The following is a 20,956-nucleotide window of genomic DNA, read 5'->3' on the forward strand; positions in this document are numbered from 1 at the left end:
CACTGACTCCAGGCTTTTACATCACTGGATCTGATTCAACAATACAACGCCAGCAAGAACTGATGGTCTGATTGAGAGGATTAAAGAAAACAAAGATGAGAGGCTTTACACTCCAGTATGAAAATGTTTTCCCCATCTCATCTTCAAAACTACGACAATCAAAATGAGAACCATCTCTCACACCATTTTGGTTGAAAGACCCCAAGAAATGGTTAAATATGTGGCGTTTTCTCTCCTGCATCCCCTCGTGACAGTAAACTGATTTGAGATATATCAAAGGTCTTGTTTGTGAACTATAGCTACTTGCTTTGGTTTTAGGGTAAGGGACATTTTCATGCTATTTAAACAAGAAACCTAAGAAGAGATAAAACTTTAATGTTATGGGATCTATAAAAGTATGAGCTTTTCTCCAGGGTTGTGAGAGAACGGCATCTTTATAGTCTTTAAAATAAATGCATGAAAGTGCACAAGGTCTGAATGAAATGAATGAAAGGTCTGAATATATCCATCCCTCGCTATACAACTAAGAATTGAATGGGTATACAAATCTAAACCAACAAACTAAAACCAAAATATTAAAAGCTAAAGTCACTTTACTGCAGGTCCTTCTTTAACAAACTTTAATAAGTCACAATTTCCAAAATGTTTACTTTTAAAAGTATTCCTGGTGTCAAAATCATACTTAATACGACATATTTGTTTAATGCGTTCAAGAAAATGTGGAAAATAAACAGATGAAATAGAGGCTTAGTGGCAGATAAATCCCACAGCTGATGGGACCTGAAGTGTGCGGATTACATGCAGAGCGCATTAAACAATGTCCCTAAATATGCATTGAAATCCTTAAAGCATGAAAGCACCTTGTCATGTGGTATTAGCATTCAGAGCTTCATGCCAGGCATCTTTGGTTGCACCCGGGTGTGTCACAGTGTTAAATGTCATATGCCAAGGACCACAAATCCCAAAAAGATTTTTGACGTCATCTCATGTCAAACTGTGTTTCTGGAGAGGTCTTTACGATTAAACCGTCACAAGAGCACTTAACACTTCAGCTCTTCTACAGATTCTTTTAAGTGAAATGTTGTTTTATTTATATTAAATGTGATGGAGGACGACATGTAAGAAATGTGGAAAAGAGCAAAGCCTCAAAACTGCTTAAAAATTCAACTCTTACAGATATTGAGAATCATTGAAAACAATGTCACTGTGGTGCAAGAGGACCGGTGTGCAAAAGAGAGACTGCCAAAAACCATCACTATAGAGAAAACAAATCTCAAGAAGTACACCTATCAGCTGAGCTCACAAAAACAGAAAAAAGCCATAAAATACTGAACATAAAAAAAACGGAAAATAAATTTATACAAAAAGAAAGAACAAAGGACTGCTCCTGAAAAATAAAGAAATACTGACAAGCAGAAGGGAATAAATTGCGATTATGATTTTGGGTGCAAGAGGTTCATATCCTGGATAATATCACAATCCCCAGATGTTTCAGGGGTACAAGAGATTCAACTTTATAAACTGACATCTGAGTGAGCAACACAAATCAAAACTACAACAAAAAAACGCAACAAATCCAGAGAAGAAAAACGGTAAAGTGTATGTTTTTCACGGTCACATTAGTTATTAGTGCCATAAGATAAGAAGGGGAGCGACCTTCAGCAATAAATATGATGGACATAATATAAGCACACACAACGAACCAGACCAAAAGATTTAAAATATTTCAAATGAAAACGTCTTATGCATTTAAACAACTTCACAGGAAATATAACAAATTCAATCTTTAAAAAAGTGAATTAAATTTAATTAAATTTAAACTGATACATGAACAGTAATACGATAGACTAATGTCAGAAATTCTACTCGTGCTCTTTAAAAACCAATCTAAAATGTATAATATTATTGTCAATGATTGTCAGCAACTACAAAAACAAAACCACAACACAAATGTTCGGGTCAGGAATTTCTTAGTGGTCAAGCCACAGAATATATATGAGAAAACTGAGAGTATTAACCCTGTATGACCGCAGGGGGAAATGAGCCATACTGCAGTATTATTTGGCCATAAATCATCTTTGTCAAGTCCTGACAGCATTTTATCAGATCTAACCTTTAGGAGCCTCTATTAGAAGCACTAACATTTTCAGCTCTGAAAAATGAGCAGTACAGAGAAACCTTTCAAGTCTTGTGCTGAATAAAAAAAAAACACTAACAGAACTTAAACATCTTAAACTAGGGTTTTTTTTTCTGGTGTGCAGCAATTGTGAAAAACCTCGGGGAGTTTCATGTTAGCTAAAACACATTAAGGTCCCTCAATGCTTGTATAAATTCAACAATGACATTTACAGAAACACATGAAAGTACAGTGCATGACGTATAATACACTATATTAATGAATATGACCAAACTTTGTCACTCTACTCCAAGAAAAACTATTAAAGAGATCCAAGAATTGAATTACAATGATGCTAAAAACGATTGGTTAGAATGGCACACATTCATTCTTCACTGATAAACAACTTCTCTAGAGCTCTGAAATCTCATTATAGGACACATTTAGCCTCAACCACTTCAACTAAAGTCATTTAATGTGCTTAATATTCACTATCATCAGGTGAATAATTCTTAATGCAACCTATAACCAAGTAGATGGATAACTCAATTACGTGCAGATACGTCAGAGGGCCTGTTAGAAGATTGATGGGAAGGTGAAGCCAACAGCGTCTTTAGCATCCGATCCAAGCACTGGGCCTGAACCGTCTTTTCTCCTCCACTGATTCTCATCTTTATAGGCAAAGCATCATTACCCATAACTCCACTGACAAGAGTTTATTATGAGCTTTGTGTTTTGGCCACACTATTGTTAGGATGATGAATGTTACTGCTTGATGATTTGGCTAAATATACACTGGCATTGCTCTTCTGTTTTATTTCTAACTAGGGCTGCCGATTTATCGTGTTAAACAAGTCTAAAGCCACGTCCCTTACGTTTGTCACATATGAAACGCTTCACTCATCTTACACAATAATGTAACATCTGTGCGATATCTGAAACTTCACAGCGAATACTGATGTATCCGACAAATGTGACTAATTATTCAGCACATGAAAAAACTGATCTTAGAGCCAATGCAAACACTGCTGTTTCTTGAAAACACTTGAAGATAATCAAATCAGTTTAGATGTCACTCAGACACAATGCACTAATTATAAATATGGAGGCAATGTTCATCAGGAAAAGAAAACTCAATGACCTTTTCAATATTTTACTAGGATTTGTTTAAACAGAAATGATGTAGAAACGTCTGATCTAACGGGCTTGGACCTTCAGAGCAAATGATAAAGCGAATGAAAGGAGACAACAGAAAGCTGGACACAGGCGATCCTGTGCTACGAGAATCCTCCAAATGTCAAATGTAAATGTCAATTAAAAATTACAAGCACGCTCTGAAAGGTGGACTCTGAAGGGCCTGACATTCTTTTGACATGCCAAAGTTGATCTGACAAGGCAGCCAATCAACATGACAGTACGAGCTGTGTCACATCTGGACACACACACACATTTCAGATCTCCACCCCAACAGTGGCTCTTCAAATGAGCATTGTATGATTAAACAACACTTAATGTTATGGGTAATAATTTCAGTCTACCATCTGAGACACCTTGATAGTTTAAACTCCTCCTTTATGGTTTTACGCTTAATGTTTGAGGTTTGTTTGTGGTCTGACCTGTTGCAGTAACTCCAGAACTGCTCATTCAGGTAAGTGTGATGGCTGTGGTCGTCCCCAAATGAAGCTTTGCTTTCAATCCAGTGAACGATATGATCTTCAACAGCTGCAGTGAACAATAACATGTGTTTGGGTATGAGATCTAAAGAGGAGATTTCTAAACAAATCTCATCACAGAAAGATTGTATTTTCATGAAAACAACTTAATGATTTCAAGATTTACAGCTAATGGCATTCATGTCATTCAACAGAGCTATAACAACACAACTTTGTAATATAAACAGCCTTCAAGTCGTACTAATAAAAACAGTAAGAGACTCAGTAAGAGACTCACCTATTGGCACCTCCAGAATAATGTCTGGGGTTTTGTCGTAGCCTTTGGCACGAAGTTGATTTTCATCTGTGTGCAAACATTTACAGATGTCATATACAGGTTTTTCTGTTTTTTAGCAGTTTAAATGCAAGTTTTCATTCATTTTTCACCCCATCTCTAACTCTTCTTTATTCTGATCTATCTTACAGATTTGTTAACATCCTCTGGTGAAATAAGCAACAGCTCATGGCTACATTGACATTAGGACTGTTTGCTTGCTGTCACGTCCAATATATAGTTTTAACAGTCACATCAGCCTCGGTCTAAACATTTAGAAAATGATTTAAAAAAACAATCAAATAAAGCAATAAAATGATCTGATGTGTGGTTAATAATAAACCATCAGCAGCTTGTAAGCGGGCTCTACACTAATAGGATTTTGTTTCGCTTTCTCCGTCTCATCCATGAACCTGAGGACACGGAGACTAACAGAGCCGTTCCTGCTGCCGTGAAGCTCATCACACCACTGATCTACTGACCTTTCTTTCAACGTGATGCCCAACCAATGTCTGCCCAGTGACCACCGACCGCTTTCCCTTATTTGTACATTTTTTTATACTTAATAAATCTTTTAGTGGAATATTTTTCTATTGGATCGACCAAATTTGTGACAACTAACCACTTTCTTTTTTTTTTATCAATTATTACAACTTTACAACTACGTTACGTTACACAAATGTTGCATTATTACTACGCTGACTAGTACAGATTAATTTTAGCCGTGGTACTTTGCTGTCCTATGATTTTTGTGTTTTCTTTTGTTTTTATTCATGGTAAGCTGATTTGGGAAAATTAAACGGTTGTAAAAAATGCTATATAAATAAAATTTTATTTAAATTGAACTCGTTTCTAACACCTTCAGATTTTTTTAGATTGAGATGCAGAGCAGCAAGTGCAACACACAGATAACTGCAGCAGAACTGGTAACAAACTTTCTCACATTTCTTTCCTAGCATTAAATTGTGCTGAGTAATACTAATAATAATACTAATGATCTCCTGCTTCTCATTACCTTCAGTGTGACCGACAGGCCATGAGAAGTCAATGTGGTCGATCAAACGTAAATCTCCAAATGTTTTCATCTAACACAAACAACGTCTGTTGAAGATCTGATGTGTTGTTTTTAGTTCAATAAATGCTCATTTTGATCGAGGAGGATGTTTTGAATGTTAAAGCATGTTCTCATAAAACAATCTCAAAATATGTATTGCTCATAAAATAATCCTTAAGGACATATTTACATATCATAAACTTTAATCCAATCAGAACAAAGGAAAGGTTCAAATATGATATAATTGAGTGTCAAAGAGCCGAACAAAGACCATAAAAAACCCATATCGGAGAAAAATAACACACAGGAAAGGTGAACCAATTTCATCAGCCCAATGTTTGCTAGCACTGCACAAAAGCGTCTGAAGTGTGCTTTTGTTATGAAGTGTGTAGATGTGTGACCTCGGCCATTGTCCTTGAGTCACAGTGAAACACCTGATTCCTCCATTAAATCACACATTCTGCTCCAGTCGAGCTGAACCGCCGCTGTAGGGTGAAGGGTGGAGGGATGGTCTGAGCGAGGGGCTTCAGCTTTGTGTTCATACTGCACTCTATTGACACTGGTCACATGCTTTCAGACCCTCTTATTACATCACATTTTGATTAGAATTAATGACCCATCACAGCTGCTCGACTGATGATTTCCAATCTATTTATCTGGCTGTGAAGATCCTGCCTTGACCCTCTCTCTCTGTCGGGTCACAACTCTCTTATACAAAATGCAGGTGCAGCAATACACTGATGTCACTAATAACATCTGAACACTATCGTCACTAATGACATCTTAACAATAACACCAATAATAATAATAATATTAATATCTGAAAACTGATGCTGTACAAGTATTAGAAAAATTGTATACATTCAAATAGATTTAAAATGAATTGAATATGTCCGGATGAGTAACAGTCACAACATTTGTCTAAATAGAGCTAGTCAGCGTAGGTTGGCAGTTCTGGGTGTAAATATTGGTTAGGGCTGCTCGTTATGGTCAAAATCATAATCACAATTATTTGAGGAGGCTATCACTGTTATTATTATTATAATAATCATGGTTATTTATTCATTTATTCCCATAATCACAATTATTTTTGGGGTCATAGTCGAGATTATTATTTAGTCCAAAAAATCCATGATCACGGTTGTTATTATTTTTATAATCATGGTTGGTTGTTTTTTTATCACAATTCCTTTTTTCCATTATCACGATAATTTTAGGGGTCATAGTCGCGGTAATTATTTTAATCATAACCATGATTGTTAATATTATTTTAATTTTTTCAGAATCACAATTGTTTTTTATTTTTTATTTAATTATTTTAGCATAGTCATGATTATTTAAAGGGATTACTCATTTGAAAACATGTATTTATTTAACCTTTTTAATAAGTGTTTCAAAAGGCTACACGTGTCAAAGCAGTGGTGCCTTACAAACACATCGGTCAAGCACACAATTTATATTGTAATCACAAAATAATTGTTTTACCCCGATTATCTTGTTTTTGTAATTGTTTGAATAAAAACAATGATTTACACAGCCCTGGTTTGTAGTTACTTAGAGAGACTTATATTTTACATAAACTCAATGAAAAAAAGTCAATGTTTTAAACTCTCAAACACACCCTGAAACACTTAAAAGTTTTCTTATGTTTTGAAAGGAGGTGTTTAACCTGACTTATAGATTGGAAACAAAATTTTATATGAGCAGTTTTATTTAATAATCACTTTGTATAGACAGACCTTTTAAGTACATGTGATTTGTGCTGCTTATGCTGTGAAAGCAAACTATCGAGTGACAAACTTACCTAAAAATGACAGATTTCTCTCTCTGAGCTCGTCTCGAAGAATCTCCTCATGTTCAAGACCAATGGCACTATGAAAGTGTAGTTAAGAACAAACAGCTTCACAATAACTGCACACATGTTGTGTTTAGAGTCAGGTTATATACTGTACTGTATGACGAGCTCAGATGCAAAAGCCACTAAACACCACCAGTGATCATGATATTTACATTCATCAATTTCCCTTCAAATCCTCTTAATCTTGGCCTCAGGTCATTCAGAATACATTCAGAGTTTACAAGAAACCATGTCAGACACACTTATAGGGTTTTGCATCTTCATATCTTCCCTTTATTTTCTATAGGCGGCGCGGTCAAGCAGGAATGGAGAAGACCTTACCTGTGCTGTGTTGCCCTGGAAACACACAGATTTGTAAAGAAGGGTTGCTGTGGCAACACCAGAGCAATGCGTTTATTTTAATATCAGAAGTTTAATGCTGGGGATACACCTAAGGACTTACTAAAACTTAAAGAGTTTTTCTTTCGTTAATGATTTTTATCTGTGATTGTAAGACTGAGCACAACTGGAAAAGACTGAGCATGATCAGTCATTATGATCAAATTACATTCATAATCTGTGCAAAAATCATTCAGTGTGTGTGTGTGTGTCCAGCTTAAGAGTAACAAAACACCTGAAAGCATCGACACCATACTCTGATCTGAACTAGATCAACAACAAAACTCACCAGCATGACACCAGTGCATTTTGGGTTTGTTTAAGATAATTCATTCTTATGATTTAAGATAAATCCCTTCATTATATTCCTCACTTTTGGGCGTCACTTTGAAAAAAAACTTTTGCTAATGAAATAGGAGTTTAAATCTTTAACTTGGAGCTATAATGTGACTGCAGGTGTGAAGTATTAAACACTGTGTGCTTATAGTTTGACATCTGTGTGAGGAGCAGCGTGAATGAATGAAAGCTCACATATACAATGAGGTAAAGAGCGCAGATATATCTCTCTTATAAACATATCTACTTCACTAGTATATATGTAAAAATCAGTGTGTAAAATGAGATCACACACACACACACACACACACACACACACACACACACACACACAAGAGAGAGCTCTTCCTCAAGCAGGACTTTTATGTCAGGTAAAGTCCTGCATCAGTCAATGGCTCCTCGTGAATTTCAGGCTTAAAGTTTTATGAGAGGATACTGTTTGATGCAGTCCACCAGCGGCCCGTAACAGCAGTCATTTACTGTGCACTGAAAAGAGAAAAAATATTACAGTTACAAATACCCATCATGCACTTCAGCACAGCCACACATGAGCTTAATAGCAGATGGGTCAAACCAGCGGCACTGTGACTGATCCACATGACCAACAGAGAAAATACACAAAATCTTCAGATTTAAAACATTACTATATTTCTGCTGACTATTGTTATTGTTAGTATCTTACACAAAAAATGTGATACGCATATTTGCATAACAGCGTTATGAAACTAATGTCTGATTACAATTAAACAGACAACCATGTTTACAGTAAGCACTGCTAATATATGTGACCCTGCCTGAGAAAACCCAACTTTAAAATCATAAACTTATTGTGTGGAAATATAATCTTGATATCTTTAATATCGAGTAAGATCAAGCAGGGTTCTTGCAGGTTCAAGCAAGTTAAATTTAAGACCTTTTTAAGACCTTTTAAGACCATTATGAGTAAAATTTAAGACCAACACGACACATTACTAGAAGCATTCAAATGATCTACGAAAAAATCAAAAAGTTTTTTTATTGATTCAGTTATAGAAAATTATAAAATAAACACACTATTATAACAAATACTCAAAATACATGGAAATACATTATGCTTAACCCTATTAGACCACGAGTGTTTGCGCCGACAAATTCTATCCATAGCCCTTTAGGAAGAGACTGACAATGGAAGTCCAAAAAGCTCGGCCGTCACGTGATTCATGGAGACTTCATTTAGTTCCTGGAAGCTCATAGTGAGCCATTGAAATACATTGAGTTGGAGGCAAAGAGCTGTGATTTTTCTTAATAAATAGCCAAGAAGTGCATTGATTTACAATATTTATACAATATTAATAAGTAGTATTTTTATAAAATTCTATCAGCAATGTTTTTTGACAAATAAAATCCACTAATAAGAGATCACTTAAACTAAGGCCTAGTCCTGGCTTAAGCTAATCCCTGTCCAGGAAACCACCCCATAATGTTTATGCATGTTTATCTGCATTAAGAAAACGAAATTGACCATTAAAAGGCTGTTCTTGGTTTATTATGTGTTGCTAACGTTATCCACGAAGACCGTTTCTCAATCCGAAGGCTATAGCTGGAGGTCGCATTTCTAGGTCTTATTTCAGAATATTAACATTAAAATTAACTTTAAAATATTGATTATTATTTTTAGTTAATCATAAATTGTTGTAATATGCTTATATGACTTGCGAATGTAATGCTCAGTTAACTTAACTAATAAACCAGGCTTGATAATGTATTCAGCAGCCTTCCTATTCGACCTCCGGAGAATACAGCCTTCAGATTAAGAAACGCTCTGATTCAACCGCTTTTCATTTAAACGTAACTCCTGAAGCATTTGCGCTATGAAAAAGTTAAAATTTTTCCTAGAAGAAGACAATTGCGCTTTTTGGCAATATATGATTTATTACGGTACATTCTTGCTTTCTGTCCGCCAAACGCTGCTGTTTGTTGAGAGCTGAAGGGGAAGCGCGTTAGGTTCGAGTGCATTGCAGCAGAGAGCAATATTAAAGTCAAAGGAGTTAACGCGTTTTGAGCAGTGAGGTAAACAAAATCCTCCAAACTGAAAACTGTGTAACACTAAAGTTGACTCCCTGTTTGTGGCTCGTTACTCGACGGCCCGACTGTTTAAGTTGATTTTCAATAAAGTTGATTTTTCAGAACCTGTCAAATACTCAGATAAGCCACGGGCTAGTTGGTTAAATTAACCCAGAAAAGATTTTTGCTTACACAAAACTAAGTTTAAGGTTTGTTTCTTGCCCTGCCCACAGTATAAATTCAGACAACAATACCTGTAATATAGCTAATGGCACGATTTGTGTGGATTATGACAAAGAGCGGACGCCGGTTTCTTTTTTAGAGACCCACCCATCTTTCTGCCTCCGCCACTGATTAGTTCTTCAGCGTTTTAAATTACCATTTTATTTTCTGCGGACAATGCTTTTCGGGAATGAACGGAGGTAAGAAATTTAAGACTTGTGTAAATTAAATTTAAGACCTATGATAAAAATCTGGGCGTTTTTAAGACTTTTTAAGGCCTTAAATTTAACATTCTGAATTTTAGACTTTTTAAGACTTTTTAAGACCCCGCGGGAACCCTGTCAAGAGAAAAAATTGAAATCAATGTGTGAAATAAAACTTTGACGCTCCATTAGATTCTGAAACTTTAATCTGAAGTTTAGTTGTGTATTTGTTAATACCTGTTCCACATGTTTTGCTAGCAGTGGATCTGGAATGAAACACGGCTCCCGTAACATGTTGTTGATGACGTGTCTGGAGGCTGCAGACACACAAATACTCCAAGTCATATTTTCTCTATGATACTCAATGGGCCACAGAGGTTTTAAGCTGCTATAGTTTATATGTTAATATAAAGGATGAACATTCTGCACGTTTCAGCCCATTTAAGCCGCATTAACATTATAAATCAGCTTATAAGACACCGGATTGATTCCCTGTTACAGCCATAGAAAATTCATCATTCTTCAAACATATTTAATGAATTGAATCACTGTGTGTCATTCTCATGAAATATCTCTATGAGTGACAGAAGAACAACAGCTGTGAACATCTGAACCCATCAGTGGCTGAGGAAGGCTGAGAGGGTACAACTTTCCTGACTAGGAGTAACGATTACCCATTTGAGGGTTATACATGATAAAAATGTCCAACGGTTAATATTACAGCATCATTTTTTTTATTATGTTTAACTGTACCAGTGTCAAGGCTCTCAAACCCCTGTTCAGCATCCACTTTAAAGGGATAGTTCACCCAAAAATGAAAATTGTGACATCATTTACTCAATTATATGTTATTACAAACCCGCATAAATTTCTTTGTTCTGGTGAACCCAAGGGAAGATATTTTAAGAAATGTTTGTAACCAAACCGTTTGTGGACCCTATTTACTTTCATAGTATTCTTTTATCCTACTATGGAAGTGAATGGGGTTTCACAAATGGTTTTGTTACAAACATTTCTCAAAATATATTAAGTTGTGTTCCTCAGAACAAAGAAATGTATACAGGTTTGTGATACATATGATGACAGAATTTTCATTTCAACTATCCCTTTAAGCAATAACATGAGACAAAAACATTCATTCACATCTGCTCCCAAGTGTTTGTGATGACAGTGCTTCACTGACTGAATTTAAATACAAAAAAAGGATTTCTCTTTTCTCTTCATTTACCATTAAAGGTGAGGTGCATGATCTCTGAAAGTCAATGTTGATATTTGAAATCACCTAAACAAACACGCCCCTACCCCAATAGAACCTGGACCTTCTTTTGATAGACCCTCTCCACACATTCGCAACCCAGGCAACAATGTCAGTTAGTAGACACGCCCCTTACTGCTGATTGGCTACAAGTGTGTTTTGGTACTCGGCCCGACTCCCTTAAATGATGTGATATGATGAGTTTAAAGCTTTGTTTGTTTCTTCAGTGTTTGCTTTGAGCTCAGGTGTCGTGCAGCTTCACTCCTGGGTCATAAAGTTCACCTGATTTCTCATAACATACCCCATTGCGTCAGTACTTTTTCAAATTATCAAATCATGATAATATTAATAACCGTGTTGATTTTGGTCACTATAACTGTGATTATAAATTTTCATACCGTTTCATCTGTATTCCTGACCCGTAAAACTCATGTTTGTTTCTGTGCCAATGTAAGCACATTTCTGTAATCTAATCTGGTTACTGAATAGCTGACATGTAAATGAGTATTGGTGTGCTGGCTGCTAACTATAAAGATTTCTGTATAAGGAAATTATTATATTTAACTTTCATACTCTGAAATGTGAAATCCAAAAGGTCGTTCTGCCGCTTAAACACAACAGCATTTGACAAGTGCGAAGAAGTCAGAAGAGGGGTGACGTACTGTATGCCATCACAAACAGGCTGTGTGCAATGATACTTAAAAACCAAGCCAGACAAGAGTAAAACACAGATTCATTTCAAATCTAGAGTAGCAAGCAACTGAGACTTAAAGTACAAAAGGCCCAGACCAAGATGTTTTGATGCCCTCCGGACTCCACATACAGCGTCTACACAGTGAACTGGATTGTTATTCGAAAATCCCGTTTCCGCCAACGAGACGCCTTTAAGCTATCGGCACACTCTCGTTCCCTCTCATCTCTTTCCTCTCCGAGGTTTTTTCTCTCCGAAGCTCGGTGCTTCCAAGAAACAAATGGGTATCTGTTATCTTATTCATCCTCCTGCTAAGGGAGAATGTGAGAACAAAGCCAGCTCAGCAGTCCTCTCCAGCAGCAGCAGCAGCGCCGTTCTCCAGCTCATTTTTCTCAGAGATTGCTACCTTCACACGCAGATCCATACGGCGCGCCCGCACTCCGCTCGGCAATGAAGAGAGCTATATTTCCCCTTGAGTTAGGACACCTCGTGACAAATGATAATGGATAATCAATAAAGCGGGAAATATGAGGCTGCAAACTTTATGAAGCCGGGAGACGTATTACTCGCCAACAACACTCGTTTCTCTTAACAAAGTCACTACGCCGCTGCGCCTAATAATCCGAGGGAAAATCAAAGAAGCCGCAACCACATCAGCAATATTGGCAACTTATTCCACTTTAATGGCATTCTGATTGATTTTTCTCCCCCTTAATGGTACTTTTATAGATTTGATGCTGGTCCTGCAAAACAGCCGTGTGTAACAGACCTCCCCGAAGGCAAGCAGCAGCCATTAAAGGCCTTGTTTTACCAGGACTCATAATTGGAGGTTGACCACCATTGCATTTCACACATCGCACAACACCACCTTCTTCAAACGCTCTGCCCAGACATCCGTCCGCCTGCTCCGGGAGAGATGATAAGTGACCGCCGGCTTTTTCCTCCATTTTCCGAGGGACGGGGTTCAAAATAATCGTAAAAGGCTGACCTTGAAGCTGACATTGTGGGGTTTCAGCCAAGCATTGACCTGATGAAAATGGAGGCCGGAGCGCTAATAAATCAGGCCGCTTTTAAAACGAGTTTACTCTAACGCTCATTCATCACGGACAGTAATGCCATTTGCAGCCACGGATGCGCAGCACGCAAGCGGCGCAGTAAATAACAACAAGAGGCGAGCGTCCTCGTGCAACCGCGGCCTCCGGCATCGGCGTACATTTATTAAAGACGCCTCCGCGTGCGTGCGCTACACAGCGCGACACTGTAAACACACGCCAAATTTAATGTAATTGTCCCGTGTCGACATAAATTCTTATCCAGGCGTCCTTATCGGAGGAGGGAAATATTAAAGAGGAAAGACGGCCCTCCGACGGGACAGAGAAGCACCATTTGCTAAAAACACAGGCACCTTTAACAACCTCTGATGTCATGATGAATGGGGAGGTACGTCTCTCCGCTAGGATGGGAAAGCCATTATCGGAGGCAAAAAAAAAAAAAACCGGACAGAAACCTCATTAGAAGGCAGCGCGCGTTGAGGGACGATCGTCGTAAAAAAATTATGGATGACAATCGTTATCGGCTCTGACGCTGATGAGCTCCTGAGTTTGTTTATTAATTAAAAACCCTTCTTCTTTGGCTTATAAGCGAGACACTCCTCCCCTCCTCCACAGCTTCCAGAGCGTAACCCATCGACTCACAAAAGCCGTCGTACATCAAACTTCATGATGCGCGCAAGAGACGCTCGCTGATAATGCGCCCCTGCTAAAGCTGATTTTCCATGATGAATCTGGGAGCATATAAATTGGCTAATATCTAAAAACATTTACAGATACTAGAGGAATTGACTACTTGCGGGTTGTGATGGATGAGGCTCTTAGACACCAGAGGACAGCTTGGCAAATCTCTGCGGCTGCCTAAAGCCCTCCTTTGATTTTCATATTTACTTCTTTTAACTCCATTCCTTATACACACACACACAGAGAGAGAGAGAAATGGGAGCGTTTCTCCAGCGTGTGGTTTGTCTCATTGGTGTTGTGGGGGGGCTTCCAGCAGGGTTAGCGGTGCAGAACTGATCTCCATTCACCTGATCGTGTCTGATAGGAGGGCTGCGCCTCAACCCGATTCAGAGCTCAATGCCGCAGTGAGGTCGACTCCAGCTACCTCGCTCCACGCTAGTAATTAGTATACTTGTCAAGACGACTGCTTACCTCACCCGCCTCCTCCAACCACTAATGAAGAGAAGGATCTCATTATTCAAAACCCAGAATCATCTGCCCGATTCACTTACCTTCAGCTTTTGAAGCAGGAATGAAGCATGAGACGCCCACCTCTGGATCTCATTTACAGTTGATTGCAAATATTTGAGTCTGTGTTGTGAAAATGCTGCAAAAGCTCCAGTATGGGTACAATACGGTGAAAACCTGCCTTTATAAAAAGGTTTGGTCAAATTGTAAGCAGAAGATATTCCCGGCTCTACTGATTCACCAGCATCACTAAGATTATTCTTGTTATCAGCACTATTAACAGATACCTGGGCACAAATGACTGTAATCAAATGGCAGAAGCTGAATTTGACATAATCTGTGTCTCATTTAATACATGGATATGGATCAATACATTGATTCAGTTACAAACCATACAACACATCGATTGCACACAAAATATCGATATTAGGTACCTTTATTTTGACACCCTCGGCATCCTCATTTTTTTGACATTACGTCCATCTACGCATTTTCGGCACTACACGGATTTTCGCTTATTTTCGTGTGTTATTGTCAGCAGTGAATGCAATGCAGCAACAAAGCCGATGCAGCAGCAAAACAAAGCAAATGAGACAGAAGACCTTGTGATGGCTATCAGACCCAAATCGTAGGTTTGGAAAAAATTTTTTTTGAAAAATGGATTGCACAAACTGATTGGCAGAAAACCTTTTCCAACACTAAAGACTTTGACTATTGCCATCATGAGCTTGTTTTTATGTGACTTTTTTCTTAGTTTGTTGCTGTAAATGTCCCAATCGGAACAGAGATTGTGCCTTTTTTAAAGAGTTGACGTTCATGTGATACATTGTGGTTGCATTTGTGAGATATTAAGAATGTAACTGCACAAGATATTAAATTATCAATAAACGAATTGTATAGAATCGAATCGTAATTGCATCGAAGAAACGTCCGACGTACTGGCAAATATCGCATCGCTGCCGGAAATAATCGATACTGTATCGTACAGCAACGAACTGTCTGATTTACACCCCAGTTTTAATGAAGCTCTACATAAGGAAAATGTCAGAGAGATTGGAGTAAAACGACCAGGTTGAAGGAGATTCACGGCAGGGTTTCTCTTGCTTTTCTTCAAATCCCTCTGGTGGCCACTGTGTCTGGAGCAGAGGAAGGATTATAGATGTTGATATCATATTCGATGCGTGCTGAAAATGCTCTAAACGTATTGATTTATTTACATGCGCATCCATCCGGCCGGCATCCTGCTGCTGAAACGGTCTGTGGGAAAATTGTGCAGGGAAACGGCAGAGAAAAGACTTCACAAACAATCTGAAAGTCACTATTGATTCTGCTGAAGTGATTGGAGATATATTCAAGCATCCCAAAGGCACAATTTCTGTGTCTCTGAAATGCAAACAGGGAATGAATGAAAAAGAAAAGATGGTCGTGTGTGAAAGCAAGACGCTCGCTGGCTGAAGGATCACGTCTTGCGTATATGAGGCTATTGATCCGTGAGCTCTGCTGAAAACTCACACTAACGCTCACGTCTGGGAAAGAGCGAGTGGGAAATGATGGATGTGCTTGCCAATAGCACTGGACAAACCTGTTAGCTAATTGCCACCAAAGACAATTATCCTGGCATTGTTTCACGAGAGCAACACATTACAAAAGTCTAATATCCACACAGGGAGATTCAGTAATTGAAGCTTGGAGCCCGTGAGCGTTCGTGCCGAGGGCCAAGCAGGTCATTGGAGGAGAGATCTGAATGCTAATATATAAGTTCCTTTCATTAGATTATCAGCTTCCAATCACATCACGCTATTAGAACGACACTATGAAGAGAGGCGGAGTCTACATTATCCTCAAGATACCGTATGGAGATGATGTAAGATTTTCAACACAGGCAGCAAACAAGAAGAAAAAATATTTTTCCTTTCATTATGAGCAATTTCTACACCTCAGATTTCAATATTTCTACATTCCTCACAGCATATTAAACCTTCAATAGAGTATATTTACACCTCAGGTAATAAAGCCTTCATGTCTCAGTACAGATTATCAGTAATTATCAATGTGTTTTAAAAAGCTTTAGGACAATAGTACAGCCACTGAATGACTATTTCATATTTATAATGTGGTAGGTAAAAATCCATTATTCCTGTGACCATATTCTTGTCGGTGAATATTCACTTCTAAATAAGCAGCATTATCATTAATAACAATCTGTGTTTGGCAAAAATGACACACACGCACACGCGCGCACAGACACACACACAGAGACAGACACACAAATACACTGTGTGCTGCTGTATGTGACTGGAGAAGAGAGCAAGATGGCGGATGCTGAAAACAGGATAAATTGTGTATGTGTGTGTGTGTGTGTGTGTGTGTGTGTGTTTGTTTGTTTGTTTGTGAGTTTAAATGCACTGGATGAATGCTCAAAGGGAACGCTTGTCAACTTTTACTGACATCCAGGTGAAAAACAAACAAAGAGAAAGCCTCTGACACACGACTGGATATTTCAGCTTCACTCTTCCAGAAACTTCTGTGTGTTGCTGCTGTAAGAATGAAGGGAAGTTTCTACAGAGATCCTGACAAGTGTGCATCATAAAAATAACCAAATAAAAACAGGCAAAGTATGTAGCTCTCAGACTGGTTAGCAATAATTTAAAAATAATAATCATCTAACAGAATAAAATATAGTGTGCAACCCTAATCCCTTTTTACCCCCCCCCCCAAAAAAAAAATTATGACATAATTTTCAAAACTTAACATTTGAAATAAACAAAACATATTAAATATTATATAATGTTGTGGTGTGTTTGTTAGTAGCCTTATTCTTTAGGTTTACTTACACAGAATTTATGATAAATTAATGTGTTTTATAAAATGTAATAAACCATCGCAGGGCCCAGTTTGAGAACCACTGACCTACAGAATACAGACCAGTTTCAAAATAAATGTGTGGTTATAAATAACAGCGCTGACATGAGGGAGCTTTGATCTAAACAGCATATAAATGACAGGACAGCATCTGAAAATAAAATGAAATACTCACGGACTGAAGCTTCACGCTCCTCCATGAAACACTCCACAATCATACGAGCCAGAAGAGCAGGAGACAGATCCACCTGATGAGAGACACAGATCTCACATTAATGTTTATTTACTCTGTTACCAGAGAAAGACAAATAATCATTTATGAATTTGGCACATGCTTTTATTCAAAGCCACTTTCAGTACATTGCAAGCATACATTTTCTCAGTATGTAATGTATGTAAAGACATTTATCAGTAATTACAAACCAACATCTGGTATCAAACTAGTTAAGCCTCATTCACGTTAGCAGCGACCAATAGTAGCAGAGCGATGCGATCTCATTGATTTCAATAGTAGCTTGCCAACTTCCGCTGGCGACCGGATGGGGCGTGTGCAGTCGTGCAAAGTTTAACTTTATGCAAATAATGATATATGAGTGTATACAATGCATAACCATTTCGGACAGTTGGATCTTCATGCCGAAAGTTTATTATTTGAATGCATTTTAAAGTTTTGACAGCTTAATCTTTAATTTTCCTCACAGCTCTCTCTCACATCTTAAAGTTACAGTAACCTAATTCATCTCTCAATAAAATCACTCTCTGCTCTTCATCGAAGAACTGTTGTACTGCATATGAATACGTATATTTAATTCATACACTGCAAAAAAATTACTTTCTTACGTAGTATTTTTGTCTTGTTGTTAGTAGAAATATAAAAAAATTCTTAAATCAAGATATATTTTCTTAATGAGCTAAGAAAATAAGTGTAGTTTTTAGAAAAAAAATATTCAACTTAAGTGAATGTGTACTTAAAACAAACAAAAAAATCTGCCAATTGGGGTGAGAAAAATTTTCTTCAATTAAGTGTCAGTAAAGTAAACTGTGTATATACACAAATATACATTTTTGTAAACCACCAATACATAACACCATGAAAATTATCTGATTAAAGTCATGTAATTCCAAAATATTTGCCTATTTGTATTAGGGATGCACCGATCCGACTTTTTCAGCCCCCATACCGATTTCAATGCCTGGGCTTTTACCATTGTTGATTTAATAATAAAATTGTTAAATGTGTAGAGTGCTTTCTGCTACACATCTAGTATAATTTTACATTTAAAAACCAATAATTTAAAATGATTTACAAGTTACAAGAACATTAACTATTTATCAAATGACAGTGTTTAGTATATAATAGGCACGTTTGATCAAATAAATATGCTAAATATATTTTACTTAATTGTGCAAAACAAAAAAAAAGCTTTAGTGTGCAGATGGTTATTTTGGGAATTACGAGCTTGACCAGAACTTTTATGCAGATCCCGGGCGCAGAATTGATGAACCTAAATCATCATGTACGCTACGATTATGCCGTCTTGGGCGCAGAATTGATGCTCTTGAAGCATCCTCCGTGGGAATCTGCACTCGATCTCAATGGATAGTTCATAACAAAGAGAATAAATTCGCCCTGTGTTCAGCACATAGTGAATTGCATCCATCCAAAGGCTTACGAGACTTTATAAAATCAGATCTTTAAAATAGCCTACAGTTATCATGTGTGTGCGTTTATGAATGACGCGAATCATCCGTCCGCTTCACCAGTGTGAGTAAGTTAGAGTTTCTGTGAACTTAAATATCTTAAATGTGCATTTGTTATTTCACATGAAGTTATATAGTGTATTACGAAGACTTTGAATATAGTGCATACAAACGTTTATGGTGCTTGCTTTTATAATACTTTGTCCTTTTAATTGCTTGTAAGTAACAACTACGGGTAACGCATAGCCTAGTATCGGAAATTGGATCGGTCATGTTAGTCCAATATCCAATCCAGCAAAAAGGCCCGGATCGCCCCGATCCAGATATCGGATCGGTGCATCCCTAATTTGTATAGCTGTTGGGTAAAATGTGCCAATGTCTCAAGCATTCTAAACACAGACAAACTTACTGACTAAAGAAACCTCAGGAGCAACACCTGCAACATTGAAATGTGTCATAATAATATTAGTTTCAATAAAATCATGTTCTTAATGCTGTGAGAAGTGAAGAGTTCTCGTTTCATCATCAACACAACAACAGATTCAGTCATACACCTTTCATTATAAATCACAGGAGGACAAAGTTTTCATCGTCATTAAACAGCCAGGATTTGCTTTCTCACACAAAACTCTCTGAGTCTGGAGGTGTCTGTCTCTGAATCTATTGGCCTATTATCTGTCTCATATTCATGTGTGATACAGTTTAATAAGGACCGTACAGCACCCGTATAGTCACATCAGAGATGACACTGAAAGATGGCGACATTAGCGGAGGTGTGCGCTTGAGTACCTGACTCATTCTCATAACTCTCATATTAATCACAGAACTGAACCATGTGAGTAACATTTACAGAGCCCTCCACATTCATCATCCTTAAATCATGTTAAACAACGCTTGAACTCATTCAGCGGGATAAACAACACGGTCGTCTGGATTTGAGCAGATTCATTTAAACACTGTTGAGTCTCGACTGAAGGACAAGTGACGTCCACGTAGGTACAGAAATAATTCTCTTCAGTTTTTATCGTTCAGCTCAGTCGGCGATATATCGTCTCATAAAACACTACGAGTGTATCAATTAGGTGTGCGTGAAGCAGAATATTAAAATGAATAATGACACACTTCCAGAAAGACGACATAACCCTTCAAAAACAAACTACATGTCGCTTCAGCAGATTCAGAATCGCAGATCGCTTTGTGGTGGGAATTCAAATATTTCTTTATCATTTCAGAAGTCTTAGCTTCACACAACGATAGCAATGCATGAGAACAGAGATCAACAGTGATGGCATGATTTCTGTGAGGTAGTTTCTGTTTGGGCATAAACAGAGAAAGCTTTAATGGGGCACACATCAGAGACCTCAAGAAACACCTTTCACTGAACGACAGTAAGCCAGAATAACTTCAACAGGGTTCCCACACTTCAAATTCAAGGACCTTTCAAGGACTTTCCAGGTCCAATACCCTCAATTTCAAGAACTTAATGTGGGGACACATTTGAAATAAGAGCAAGGTTACCTTGTGAGATACATTGTCACAGTTTTCATGCATCAAACACACTTATGAAAAAAAGCATTTTGCGATGGATCAAAATTTGCATACAGAACAGAAGCATTCAAAACTAACAGTTTAGCATGTGCGTTTAAAAAAAAAGTCTAGAATTTTTATGATGTCATCCTACACTACACAGAGAATAATATGGACCTAACCCTAACCCTAAGTCTTGCACAAAATATTTTCAAGCACTTTCAATGATCTGTATACATGTATGTTTCTTTTCAAAACCTTTCCATTTATTTTTCAGTTTCACAAATTTTCAAGGACCCTACTAGACTGCGTCTCAATCAGCTCACTTGTTCAGTAGTCAGGGTACTGATCAGGACGTCGGCAATTTTAAGCCGGCTATCTCAATCACAAAATCCTTACAGAGCACTAAAAATTCCCACAATGCAATGCAAAAACCAGTGAGCATTGATGGTCTCTATGTTCCCTTACAAGAAATGCAACAGTC

At 37.6% G+C, this 20,956-nt stretch overlaps 1 protein-coding gene across 3 annotated transcripts in view; it reads right to left on the reverse strand.

The window, feature by feature from the left end:
• Nucleotides 1-20,956, reverse strand: part of cdin1 (CDAN1 interacting nuclease 1) — a 60,460-nt gene that overhangs the window by 21,525 nt on the left and 17,979 nt on the right. The window contains exons 1-6 of one of the 3 annotated variants that reach the window (XM_065288743.2): nucleotides 14,427-14,541; nucleotides 10,434-10,513; nucleotides 8,165-8,214; nucleotides 6,961-7,028; nucleotides 4,067-4,132; nucleotides 3,733-3,838 (exon numbers count right to left, since the gene is read on the reverse strand). In XM_065288743.2, coding sequence (XP_065144815.1) covers nucleotides 3,733-3,838; nucleotides 4,067-4,132; nucleotides 6,961-7,028; nucleotides 8,165-8,214; nucleotides 10,434-10,490 — 347 coding nt within the window. In that variant the 5' untranslated portion in view covers nucleotides 10,491-10,513; nucleotides 14,427-14,541. Of the gene's footprint in view, nucleotides 1-3,732; nucleotides 3,839-4,066; nucleotides 4,133-6,960; nucleotides 7,029-8,164; nucleotides 8,215-10,433; nucleotides 10,514-12,240; nucleotides 12,592-14,426; nucleotides 14,542-17,419; nucleotides 17,493-20,956 lie in introns of those variants that run through there. The other 2 variants (XM_073812306.1, XM_065288742.2) reach the window with 2 other exon arrangements.

This window comes from Paramisgurnus dabryanus, chromosome 17 (genome assembly GCF_030506205.2).
Source record: "Paramisgurnus dabryanus chromosome 17, PD_genome_1.1, whole genome shotgun sequence".
NCBI classification, from domain to species: domain Eukaryota; kingdom Metazoa; phylum Chordata; class Actinopteri; order Cypriniformes; family Cobitidae; genus Paramisgurnus; species Paramisgurnus dabryanus.